Source organism: Silurus aristotelis (assembly GCF_946808225.1).
Source record: "Silurus aristotelis genome assembly, chromosome: 21".
In the NCBI taxonomy this organism is placed as follows: Eukaryota; Metazoa; Chordata; class Actinopteri; order Siluriformes; family Siluridae; genus Silurus; species Silurus aristotelis.
The window spans coordinates 13,838,951-13,851,307 of NC_139594.1; the positions used below are offsets into that span (position 1 = coordinate 13,838,951).

The 12,357-nt window shown below is 37.6% G+C and overlaps 1 protein-coding gene across 1 annotated transcript in view; it reads left to right on the top strand.

Annotated features, from left to right (window-relative positions):
• col8a2 (collagen, type VIII, alpha 2) overlaps positions 1 to 9,461 on the top strand; it is a 39,485-nt gene extending 30,024 nt beyond the window's left edge. The window contains exons 2-3 of the mRNA XM_083523245.1: positions 3,761 to 3,946; positions 7,054 to 9,461. Of these exons, the coding sequence (XP_083379371.1) occupies positions 3,793 to 3,946; positions 7,054 to 8,957 (2,058 nt within the window). The 5' untranslated portion in view covers positions 3,761 to 3,792 and the 3' untranslated portion in view covers positions 8,958 to 9,461. The remainder of the gene's footprint in view (positions 1 to 3,760; positions 3,947 to 7,053) is intronic.
• Positions 9,462 to 12,357: the final 2,896 nt, after the last annotated feature.

Consider the following 12,357-nt stretch of genomic DNA (forward strand, 5'->3'; position numbering starts at 1 on the left):
GACCACCACTAATGTGGCATGCCATCAAAAAACTGAGTGCATACTGTGCTGAAAATGAGCGTCACTATGATAATTGCTTGCTTATGTTTGCTCAGAGTTGAGCGATGCTCTCTGGGTGAGTTGTAAGTGGCAGTTCACAAACAGTAGGTTTAAAAATAAGCATCTGAATGTTGCTTAAAAAGCTGCTAAGTAAAGTGGTACTAAGTCCCTCTTACCTTCTGCTGAAAAGAGAATTCACATTAGAAAAAACTAATGCCCGCATTCCTGCTCTCAAACTCAGTAAGCGCTAAATACATTCCCCTTAGAACAGACCATTCAAAAACTCACACATTCAGTTAACCTCAGACACACTGTGTTTATTACAGATGTTTGTATTGTATGAGTTTGAAAGATAAAGACATTGCTTATGTGGTTTGTAATAGAGGATTCTGATCCACTGTCATGGATATCGTCAGTGCCCTTGGTGCTTACTGTGTCTCCACCTGAGAAGGGCAATGGTCCACAAGGCTCTTTGTGGGTTTTAGTGCGGTACACACTCTATAAACATTGGTCAGGGCCACTTGCTGCTGAATGGAGGTGTTGAAAAGAAGGTCTACCTTTTTCTCTGAGAGTATTTACTTGTGGCTCTTGGGGTTTTGGTGTTTTGGTTGTCACCTGAGCTGCCATGTTAGGTTTAGAGATTACACTATTGGTCTTGGCCCCAGTGCTTTGCTGTCAACATTGGAGGAAAAAAAACTTCCAGAAAACCGTATTCTTTAGGAAAGCAATCTTTTGTGTAGATTATTGATTTACTTTAATAATTTATGGTATGTATTGAACTATTTTACAGTATACATAATTCAGTGTAAGAAATCCATAAAGGTGTATTAAGGTCTGGGTCTATGCCTCCCTAAAATAAATATGCTGTTCTGTTTTGAATTTTGGTGGTTGTTACCATACATTCTTGTATGAGAGCTTTTTCTGAGAAATCTGTTTTAAATAAATACACTGAAATCTGGCAGATTGGTCCATTTTATGCTTGGTTGGATACCCTACCTTTATTTGTCATGAAAGCCTCTGGTTTCTTAGAGGTTCTTTGCTTTTATCTTACTCATAGGTCAGTTGTTTGGCAATCATCCATCGGTGTGTGCATATGGGTGTTATAGATCAGTTTCAGTATATATTGTAAACAAAGAGTGTCTGAATACATGCAGATACACGGGTGAACATTTGGCCAGACAGATTGCGTGAGACCCTTTTCTGTGTCTGCAGCCCTTTTAAAGAAAAATATTTGATAAACAGATTGTGCTGGCCTGCTGAACAAAAGTAATGTCTGATTTTGATCACTGAGAGTGTTAGGACGCCTGCTCGACGTTGGGTACACTGTTAAACACATCGAAATTACTTTCCCCACAAAACCACAGCCACTGGGATTAGTACCACCCCCCAGGCAACCTCAGCCAAGTATTCAACAACCAAACACTGATTTGCCACCACCACTCTCTCTTTCTGTGTCTCTTGTTCCCTCTCTTGTCTCTGGCCTCTGTGCTTTCCCTCCCAGTCTGTCTCATGATTGTGTTTTTCCTGGAGTGGGAAACAGCTACATTTGAGAGCTAAGAGGAAGCGTATGTTTTTTCGCAAGCACTAACACAGATGCTAGCACAGACATGACTATTGCTCATGGTTTCTGAGCTTCGCATCTTTACATCACAGTTAAACCCGGTGGCAAGCCACAGAACTATTTGCACACCATAGCAAAAAAAAAAAAAAGAATGCACACCGCTAAGAGGCCTTACCATGGGATTTGAGCCTAACTATTTCCTCTGGGAGCCAAACAGACCCTTCATCCCTCTTCCAGGAATAATAATAATAATAAAAAATGAAAATGATAAAAGAGAAAAGCCAGTAAACCACAGTGAGTTTGGCAAAGCAAACAGGCAGAGAATGCCCTGTTTGGCGCCATGTTGAGTGGGAAAACATGGCATAGTAGAGTCTTCTTCAGATTGTTTGGGACCAGGCAGTTAGACCTTTAGCTTTACCAGGGGGAAGGACATCAAGCCAAAAAGGTATAGATTTAAACCAATTCGCTCTTTGCGATGTTTCCCTGATTTGAGACAGACTTGCATTAAATTCAGGACAAATTTTATATTCAATAATTTTTTTTACATGTGCATACTGCAGTGTGCTCTTGTCTTCCACAAAAAAGGTTTGTGTATGTTTTTAATCTGTTTCATTCTAGTTAGATGTGCCCAGGCACATACAGGCACAAGTATGAACGTGTAGTTGTTCTACACTGAGGCAGTGATTGCTGATCATTAGGATGTTACAATACGCTAGTTTGTAAACTAACTCCCAGATAAAATTAGCAGGAAGGTCAACTTAATTGTCTACATTTATGCACACTAGTTCTATTAATATTGTTCATATAAGTAATATTATCAGACCTGACCTGCTTAGCTGAACTCTAAGTCGGTTTGTTTGCATTTTTGTATTTAATATGAAGAATTTGCTTTTCACAAAGAAAGATGAAGTGAAGTTGATTAGTAAAGTGTTCAAAGACTATCCAAAGATTCGAATACAACCACACTTAAGTTCAGGGACAAGCTGAAAATAATAAACCACTGAAACCATGGTTTGGATGTTCATGATTCCTACAGACAAGATTTTTTAAATGCTCCTATGAGCAGTTCCTTTGTTCTGTCCAGCAGCACTTCCTTCATAGGGAACTTCTGCAGCACTGATGTGGAGAGCTGGGAGACATTTTGATTTCTGGAGTACTTGTCACATTTAATGAAAATACAGGTTTGTTTGACCAGAAGGGAAAGCGTCTGGAAACCATCGGGACAGTGGAAAAGATGCATCCAAGGATAATAGTAATGCTGGAATAAGAATCTAAAGAAACCATACATACAAGGAGAGTGGACCTGGGTGGCAGGACCAGATAAATGTACTGCAGACAAGACAAATACTGGATATCTTCAGTTAAAGGGCCCAGTGATTTGTATTCCCATCAGCGCCTGCCTGCTCCCACCAAGTGGCTTGTCCTATACACCTGATGAAATGTAGACATGGTATGATGAGTAACATGAGGATCAAATTATTTGAAAATTACTTCCTGGAACAAATTAAATTAAAGAGGTACAGCCTGGTGCAGTCTGTCAACAGGAATGACAAGCTAAACAATCATACAGTCAAGACCACTGAGCTCAACCCTTGGAAGACAAACATTCTTTTTCATGTTAGTTAGAACTTGAAGTATCCATTTATCCACAAACAAACAACCATGCAGAAAAGAATATGATATGCAGTGTTTCTTAGTCAGTGCTTGGTCATAAGGTAGCTATCACCTTTCAAGTCCCTGTAGCATGAATAGTTTATGTTTGGCAACGTTGCAGAGTATCTATCTAGCTACTAGTTCTACATCTGGCAGGCTTTACCAAACAGCTCAATTAAGCCAATATAAATATATAATTTGAAAAGACTTTGGAATGGAATCTTTACTACTTATGTATGAAACGTCTCCGGAAGTAATAAGGCTTCATTCATAAATAATGGCTCTTGTATGGCAGGTTGTGAGAATCAAACACTTAATTTTTTATTAAGCATTGCTCAACCAATCTGGAATGATTTACGTGTTTTCCGCAGAAAAGCCTATTGGCACATCTGGCTTCCAGTATTCATTATTGGATTTTACCAACACACTTTTGTTTGCAGATGTTAAGATTAAAAGAACTGATAAAGAGTGGAATGTCACTTATTTATTCTGTTTTTCTTCCCACAGGTTGAAGATTGTTGGCCAAGAAGACAGACAACATGACACTGCTATCCATATGTGTGCTGCTGCTGATGATGGGGGCGAATGCTCTGGGTGGTGGTTATGCCCCAATGCCCCAGATGAAGTACATGCAGCCTATGATGAAGGGTCCAGTTGGTCCTCCTTTTAGAGAGGGAAAGGGTCAGTATTTTGGTAAGTAATTTTAAGTAACTGACCAAAGCATTGCCTAGATTGCATATTTATTCGAAAATTTCAGAAATTTCATATATATATATATATATATATATATATATCATATAGAAGTGTGGAAGTAATATAAAAGTATGCTACACAATGAGCCACACAATAAAGCCATGTTTGCCATTGCATTCTTTTTATTTTGTTTTGTATTTGATTTTTTTTCCCCCATGATGTGACTTTTGTCATTGTCTATCGTTGTTCAGGACAGCTGAGACTTATTTTGCTGACACTTTAAATTTTTTGCCCATTCCTAATAAACTAAAAATTATTATTAATCAACTTTGTCTTGATGAATGTATCCACAACCAAGAGATAATACAATTCAGTGCTGACTTTTTTGTCAATAAATGTATACACAGTTTAAACCTAAGATCTGTTCTGTTTGACAAAAGTCAAAGTTTCAAAGTCAAGGGTCTTCTTTGGACCTATAAGTGCCACATAAGCATTTTCTTGAATGACTGTTTAGCACAATGTAAAGTTTGTGCCTTTAGTCTGAGAAATAGACTTTCTCCAGGCAGTGAGTGGTCAGGAAAAAAAGCCAAGAGTGTGTCAGACTAAGGGAGTAGCAAAGATGAATAATCAGAGGACAGGAACAGGCTGTTGTTTAGTGTCTCCTCTCACCTCTGTGATTTACGAGGAGCATTGTGAAAGTATCAGAGGGAGATAAAGAAGAAAAGAAAAGGCAAGAGGGGGATTAAGACTGTTCAAGTTAGCTCTCTTCAGAGCAGTATATCACAGGTGCATATGCTTCAATCCTTGCGAGGGTTCTAAAAGGAAAAGATTGGGGAAGGAAATTGCGTCAGAAAGCATAGTGAAAAGCTGAGAGAACCGAGATATGATGAGAAAGCCAGGGCAGGCACTAGGAAAAGAATGATTCCTTCTCAACTCCTAAAGCTAGGCAGTATCTATTTCACAAGTGTGAGAGTGAGGGAATAGAGTAATGTTTACAGTCCTGAGCTCTTGACAGACATGGTTTTATATGAACTGGACTATTCCTGTGTCTGGACTATTCAGCAAAATGGCCTCCCTGATAGCTCTTGCATGTCAAATAAGTAAACGGAGGAACATTTTAACAAAGAGAACCAGTGAACCGTGATACATTAAACAACATTTGTTAACTGGTTTTCTTTCTATCTATTTTACTGTCATGGTTTGTGTGTTTTCTGAATATTTTGAGGAATATATTTAGGATTGACTTAATGCTAACAAATGCCCTCAAAATAAATTGTTTCTAAAGGGGGCTTTAGGCAGTTACTCTTCAGAAACATCTCAAAAATGAAAGATTTTTCTTGTAGAACACCCTTAGGTGTTGCCTCCAGAGGTACAAACCTAAATATGCTTAAGGTGCGAAAAATTGAGCAGTGTAACAACACAAACCTCTTGTAATACCTTCGAATGCAGCTGGAAAACATAGCAAGATACAAATGGAAATAAACCATTAAAAAGATTATTGGACAAAATGTACAATAAGTAGGAAAGTAGGAATAATAACAGTATCACTGCAGCTCATCACTGTTTACATTTATTTTATTATTGTTTAAAATGTATCTATCTTATTGCGAACCAAATGCATGCCTGTAGGTGGCAGAAGCGTGATGTTCTACCACTCCAGTAATGCAGAACAAATTCAGTGTGCCAGTGTGTTGACTATAGTAGTCTAATGCATCTGCTACCATCTAGTGGATGTTACAAATAACACAAGGGGAAAATGGACATTTTTGCTCTTTTTTGGCCTTTTTTTCCCCTTTAGTGTGTTTATTTTTCATACGACATGCATTTAATATTTACATAATGCTTCAAGGCTTTTATTAATTTTGTTTTTTAAGGCAATGTATTTTTAAAGGCAACCTGGGATGCTCAGTAATGATTGCACTGGATAACAATACTTTTTAAGAGCATCATAGAGAATCTGCCATCAAAAATAATCTCCGGCAATGAATTACAATAATAATAATAATAATAACAAAAATGTCTTTATTTATATTTTCCATTCATTAAATATAATTCTGACTGAGCACAGTTGTTTTGCTCTGTAACTTCCTTTCCTAAAATAGCCATCGCCCATGAGCCATAAGATTTGCTAGCGGCCTGAGTTTATTGGCTGTTTTACAAATGTCTGATAGTAGAGATAATACCACACAAGACTGGGGTGATTCCATTATTTATGTTAAAGGTTTCATAATTTCTCATTTGAATTATGAGGAGCTTAGAGAGTAAGCCTGAAATCAACCCCCAAATCCCTCAAACAAATCCAGGCTTAAGGCCGATAAAAGCAATTGACAAGACATTGTTTTAAGGGTTAAGCAGCTATTACAACATTTTTGTTTACAATGTAAGAAAAAAGTAGGATGTAAATAGGCAAATCACTTAATTAAATTTATTGATTTTATTGACTTAATTGTGCTTAATCTCACACACTCTGACATTTACAAATGTAAAGACTTTGTTGTGTGTGAAGGTGAAACAATGAGGCATTGTGGTACCAGCAGCAATGGTTCTTAGTAACACTCCGGACTATATTTATTTAGTTAAAATGGACTTTTCAACTAATTGCAGCCAGAGGCCCTACTTAAACTTACTGTTGCACATCCCTGATAAGAGCTATTTAGCTGACTAAATTAGCTAATTAAGTAGAAGTCATCAAAAAGACCACAAATCGAAATCAAATACTCACATACCATATCCAAAAAAACAACAGCAAAAAAAAATGGACACACCAACAGCAGCCAGTTTGCTGTATATTTAGCCAGCTAGTTTACCAAGATCAGACATTTAAGGGCACAAGTGAAATGCCTGAGAACTTTACAATGTTTTATTTTTATTTGAAAAAAAATTTAATAAATGTATTTTTATTTTTATTTTTTTTACATTTTTTTATTCATTTTTATGAAAGAATCATATTACAAATATAAAAGTTTTACAATGTGAATATATAAAAAATAAAACAGTGTTTATATGCCTGTTCTGTTACCAATTCTGCAAGAAATTAAATGCATCTGCAAATCTTTGAGTCTATCAACTTTTGCAAAATGATCTTTTAATATTCTTTTCTTTGCCAGAATATCCACCTGCAATGGACGTGAAAGGTGAGCCTGGTCCACAAGGGAAGCCAGGACCTAGGGGACCACCTGGGCCCCCAGGATTACCTGGGAAACCTGGAATAGGAAAACCAGGTCTCAATGGTCAACCAGGACCCCAGGGACCAGCAGGGTTGCCAGGAATTGGAAAACCAGGACTACCTGGTCTGGCAGGAAAAATTGGGCCCAAAGGACCACCAGGAAATGATGGTGAAAGGGGACTTCAAGGTGAGCCTGGGCCACGTGGATTAGCAGGGCAACCAGGATCACCCGGTCCTGCAGGTCTCTCATTAAATGGCAAACCTGGACTTCCTGGAGTTCGTGGCCAAACAGGACTTAAGGGTGAACCCGGACAAAAAGGTGGACCTGGTTTGCCTGGTGACAAAGGAATCAAGGGGGAAAATGGCAATGGCAATCCAGGTCCACCAGGTCTCAGGGGACCTTCTGGCCTTCCGGGACCTCCTGGACCTCCCGGTATTCCAGGTGTGGGAAAGCCTGGACTGAATGGCTCACCTGGGCTTTCTGGACAGAAAGGAGATCAGGGCCTTCCAGGTGACCAGGGTCCTCCGGGGAAACATGCAGGTCCAGGACCACAAGGGCCACCTGGTTTAAATGGTGTAGGAAAACCTGGGTTGGATGGTGTGCCTGGCAGACCAGGTCAAAATGGACCAAAAGGTGAACCAGGTCTAAGGGGTCCAAATGGGTTTCCTGGGGCTCCTGGTTATGGTAAACCAGGTCTTGCAGGACAGAAAGGAGACAGAGGCCCTTCTGGATTACCAGGAGCTCAAGGTGATAAAGGAGAACATGGGATAGCAGGTTTACCGGGGGAGATGGGGCCATCTGGGCTGCAAGGACCTCCAGGTTTACCAGGATCAATGGGTCTTCCAGGAAAGCATGGTTTGCCTGGCCTGAAGGGAGAGAGTGGTCCCCAAGGGCCTCCTGGCTTACCTGGACTCAGAGGGGATCAGGGTCCTAGTGGGTTGGCAGGTAAGCCTGGTCTCCCCGGTGATAAAGGGTTTCCTGGTCCAAGTGGAGCAATTGGAAAACCAGGTCCCAAAGGTGATGCTGGTCACATTGGTTTGCCCGGTAATCCTGGATTGTCTGGGATTCAAGGCCCAAAAGGAGAAAATGGCATTTTTGGGGCCCCGGGGCCACGTGGTCTAGCTGGTATTCCAGGGTTACCAGGGCCCACAGGTCATATGGGACCACAGGGCATTCCAGGATTGAAAGGTGAGCAAGGACCACCAGGACCCCCAGGAAATGGAAAGAATGGAGATCAAGGAACACCGGGGCCACAGGGACCACCAGGAAAACCAGGCCTTTCTGGAATTAATGGTCCCCGAGGTCTTCCAGGGCCACCTGGCCTACCTGGCCCACCTGGTCCTTCTAATGGAGATGGCAAAGTTGCAGTGTCAGGACCTGATGTTGGTGGTGAATCAATACCAGGTCAAAATGGAAAGCCACAATATAGGCTTGAGCTCTCTGCTACTGCAGCTCCTGCTTTCACTGCTATTCTCACAACTCCCTTCCCACCATCTGGTATGCCAATCAAATTTGACAGGACTCTCTACAATGGACAGAATGCTTATAATCCCACCACTGGCATCTTCACTAGCCCAATACCTGGAGTTTACTACTTTTCTTACCATGTTCATGTAAAGGGAACCAGCCTGTGGGTGGCACTATACAGAAACAATGTGCCTGCTACATACACATATGATGAATACAAGAAGGGCTATATGGACCAGGCATCAGGCAGTGCAGTGCTGGAGCTCAAAGAAAATGACCAGGTTTGGGTGCAGATGCCATCTGACCAAGCAAATGGGCTCTACTCCACTGAGTACATTCATTCGTCCTTCTCAGGCTTCCTACTGTGCCCTACATAACAGGCTTATACATCTTATACATCATGTATTATCTTGTGGTCTGCAGTCGCACAAGAAACACCTGTATCAACAAACACAGGAAAAACTGAACAACATAAAAGATAAAAGTAGGACATGGAAACTTTATGCTGTATCTGTTTTAGTGCTTTAAAACAGTCTGATTTGATTATGATTTTTCTTCACGTGTGTTTGGTATCTTCTGCCTGTAGTATGTTATTATAACTGTTGTATCAATGTTGTTGCTGATATTGTTTTATTCATGTATTTGATGTTATTGTTTATTGAAATCAGACAATGCGTAAGTAACAGTTTTACCCATGTGACTGCACACTCTGCCGAAATGACTAATTGAACTCCATCTCTTCGACTCTGGGGAGTGTGTTCCCCTGACTGCAGTCACATTTATTTTTAACTTGTTTTTACTTTTTTTCCCTTTAAATGACAGGCTTGTGAGTCAGTGCCTTTCTTCACAAAAATATTATCAAAATAAAAACAGAAACATCACTTTATCTGTACTAGCCTTGTCATTGTAAGTGACTACATTTATTTTTAATCTGCCGACAGTCACAAAGAACATGATTCAAGAAAACAAGTTTCTACTCTTTGTGGTTTGATAGTATCTATGTGGAGTTTGTTGTTTTTATCCTTGAAGTGGAAGGCTTTACTTGACAATTCAAAATGTTTACTTTGAATGCAGACTGAGCTTCTGATGTGTAACAGTACTAATGACTTCATGAGTATTATTTCTCCCTATAATGCGAGCATATATTTTATGTTATCATTTCAGCAAATAATCAAGAGTCAATTGCTTGCCCATTGCTCGTTATCAATTTTGTTGGTATTCTGATATGAAAGACAGTGCTTGATCAAAAACATAGCATGGTATTGGCAACTATCCAATCGATCACCTATGTCTCCAGTATCAAATAGCTACGTGCTTGATATGTATAGTGATTTAAAGGTGATATATTTTCCAAGTCTGATAACTGATAGAAATCTATACAAAAATTTTAATCAGTTAATGGAGTTTGTAGACAGATATTAAATGAACAGATTTAATGAATTCACTGGGTTTATTATATGATATATATTAACTATTTATGTACTTATGTACTAGTATACGAGGAACCAGACATTGGTGGTTTACTGGGTGGTATTAAGTAAATTATCATTCTGACAGACATAGATTCTGTTTAGCCACATAAATTTGTATTTACTAAATTAAATGTAATGTGTGAATAAACTGTTGCTATAATATTGCATAGATTATCCAGACTACTGTAAAAAGAAAAAAATTACAATAAACTTGTATTACCATTGAAATTTTACAGCAAGGTGTAAGTATACTCCAGGTGTAATACAGAAAAATACCATACATCAATAAAACATTAAGAAGGTTTTATCCAGCAGTCATTGCACGGCTTTGAGACACGGTAATGATACAGGTTACATAGGAATTATACATTCATTATTATTGTATACATACAAACTAACAAAGGATAATGAAATACTTAAGACTTGCACAGTGCTTCAGCTGTGGTGCAAAGACAGCTAATGAGTTTAATGATGCTGTCAAAAATACATTCGCATTTTCAATTACAGTAATTGTGTCTCTTTTTTTATTCATAGGAGAATTCAAACAAATACACATTTCCAAAATATAGATTTCTAGAAAAGGCATCATTTCACAACATGCATTTGTAGCTTATTAGTATCACATGTACAAATCAAGTTTATGCATTTTTCCACATATTTATATATAGCAGAGTTCCTGACAAATACAGAGCAATAATAAGTAAATGAAATAAATATTTTGTAATAAATAAAAATATAAATAAAAATAATAATAATAAAAAAACAAATAATATGAGCACAATCAATACAATTTATTAGGCAACTACATGTTCTACTAATTATATACCAGTGTGATCTTCCAGCATTTTCCTGAGTGGCTCAGTGACAAGTACTTACTGTACTCCCATGATTATAATGCTTTTCTTGTGGAAAACTTAATAACTACAATTAACATGGCTGTTTTTTGACTATTTAATTTCATTTCATTTTTTAAACATATATGTGAAGGTTTTTTTTTCAGTGCTGTCATACCTGCTTCTTTCTGTCAGTTCAGGTTGCAGCTTTTCTTTCAATTTCTTGACTGACACTGAGTCCTTTTATTGTCCTTCAAAACGTTTTTTTTTTTCTTATTTTATACAAATGTTGGTCCTATTTGCACATGAACTTTATAAAGGTATTTTTTAATCATGTGATAAGTCAAAAAGAATGCCTTCTGAACACCCACATGAATAAAACATTAATAATGATTTGTATGTGTACATTAATTATTATTATTATTATTATTATTATTATTATTATTATTATTATTATTGTTATTATCATTATTATTAATATTATTATTATTAATCTATTTAAACAACATTAATGCGTTACATTTTAGTTAGCATACTATTGTTGCTTAAGGAATATTTTTCACCATTATTTCTTTTACTTTCTTTTTTTATGTACTATGTATCAGACTATAGGACTTTGTGTTGTATACATGGCTATTGCATTTATGCAGTGCAATAGATGTTAGCTATTGAATGCACTCTTTTGATAGAAGGTTTTGTCAGTTTATACATCTGCAATACTTGATAGTATTGATGCAACATCAATAAAGATTCTCTTGTATAATTTTTAATGGTGTCTTTGTCATTTTTAACTCAAATTCCCAATGCTGTTATTCTCTCCTGGGCTATAAGTGTTTTTCTGCATCCACTTTTCCAAATATTCATTGCAGCTGTTTATTAATATTACTATTAACATTTTGTAAATAGATTATTATTTATAATATTTAATTTGTGGTTCCATTACCAGACAGCTTCTATGAGACATATTTATAAAGTGTATTGCCATCGTTGTTTTTTGAGAATGCACAAGCTACTTTCCCTGAGAACATCAAAATACAATACAACTAGTATTTTGTGCTATTTATTACTTTTGCCTTCATGCACCTAATCAGAAAATGCATACAGTAGTAGTAGGTTATGAAAGAATGCCTTCAACATTAGAATATTTGCTCTTTGTTTGTTTGTGTGTGCAGTATGAAGTGTACATGCATAGAAACATGTTAGGGTCAATTAATAGAAAGATATTTCACCTAATACCAGTCTTTTCTAGGATACCACAATGACACACTGACAGTATGAAACACAGCTGAAAAACGTTTTACTGCATTATTTAACCAGTTACTAAACCACTGTTGAGTTTGTTTATATTTGGTGGGAATGTGGAGTATCTTAAATTCTTTTTGCAATTGTGGAAATTGGTCCAATTCTATAGCTGACTTCCTGCTTGAAAAGGACACCAACATACAAAATCAAATCATGACTCACATGAGCAC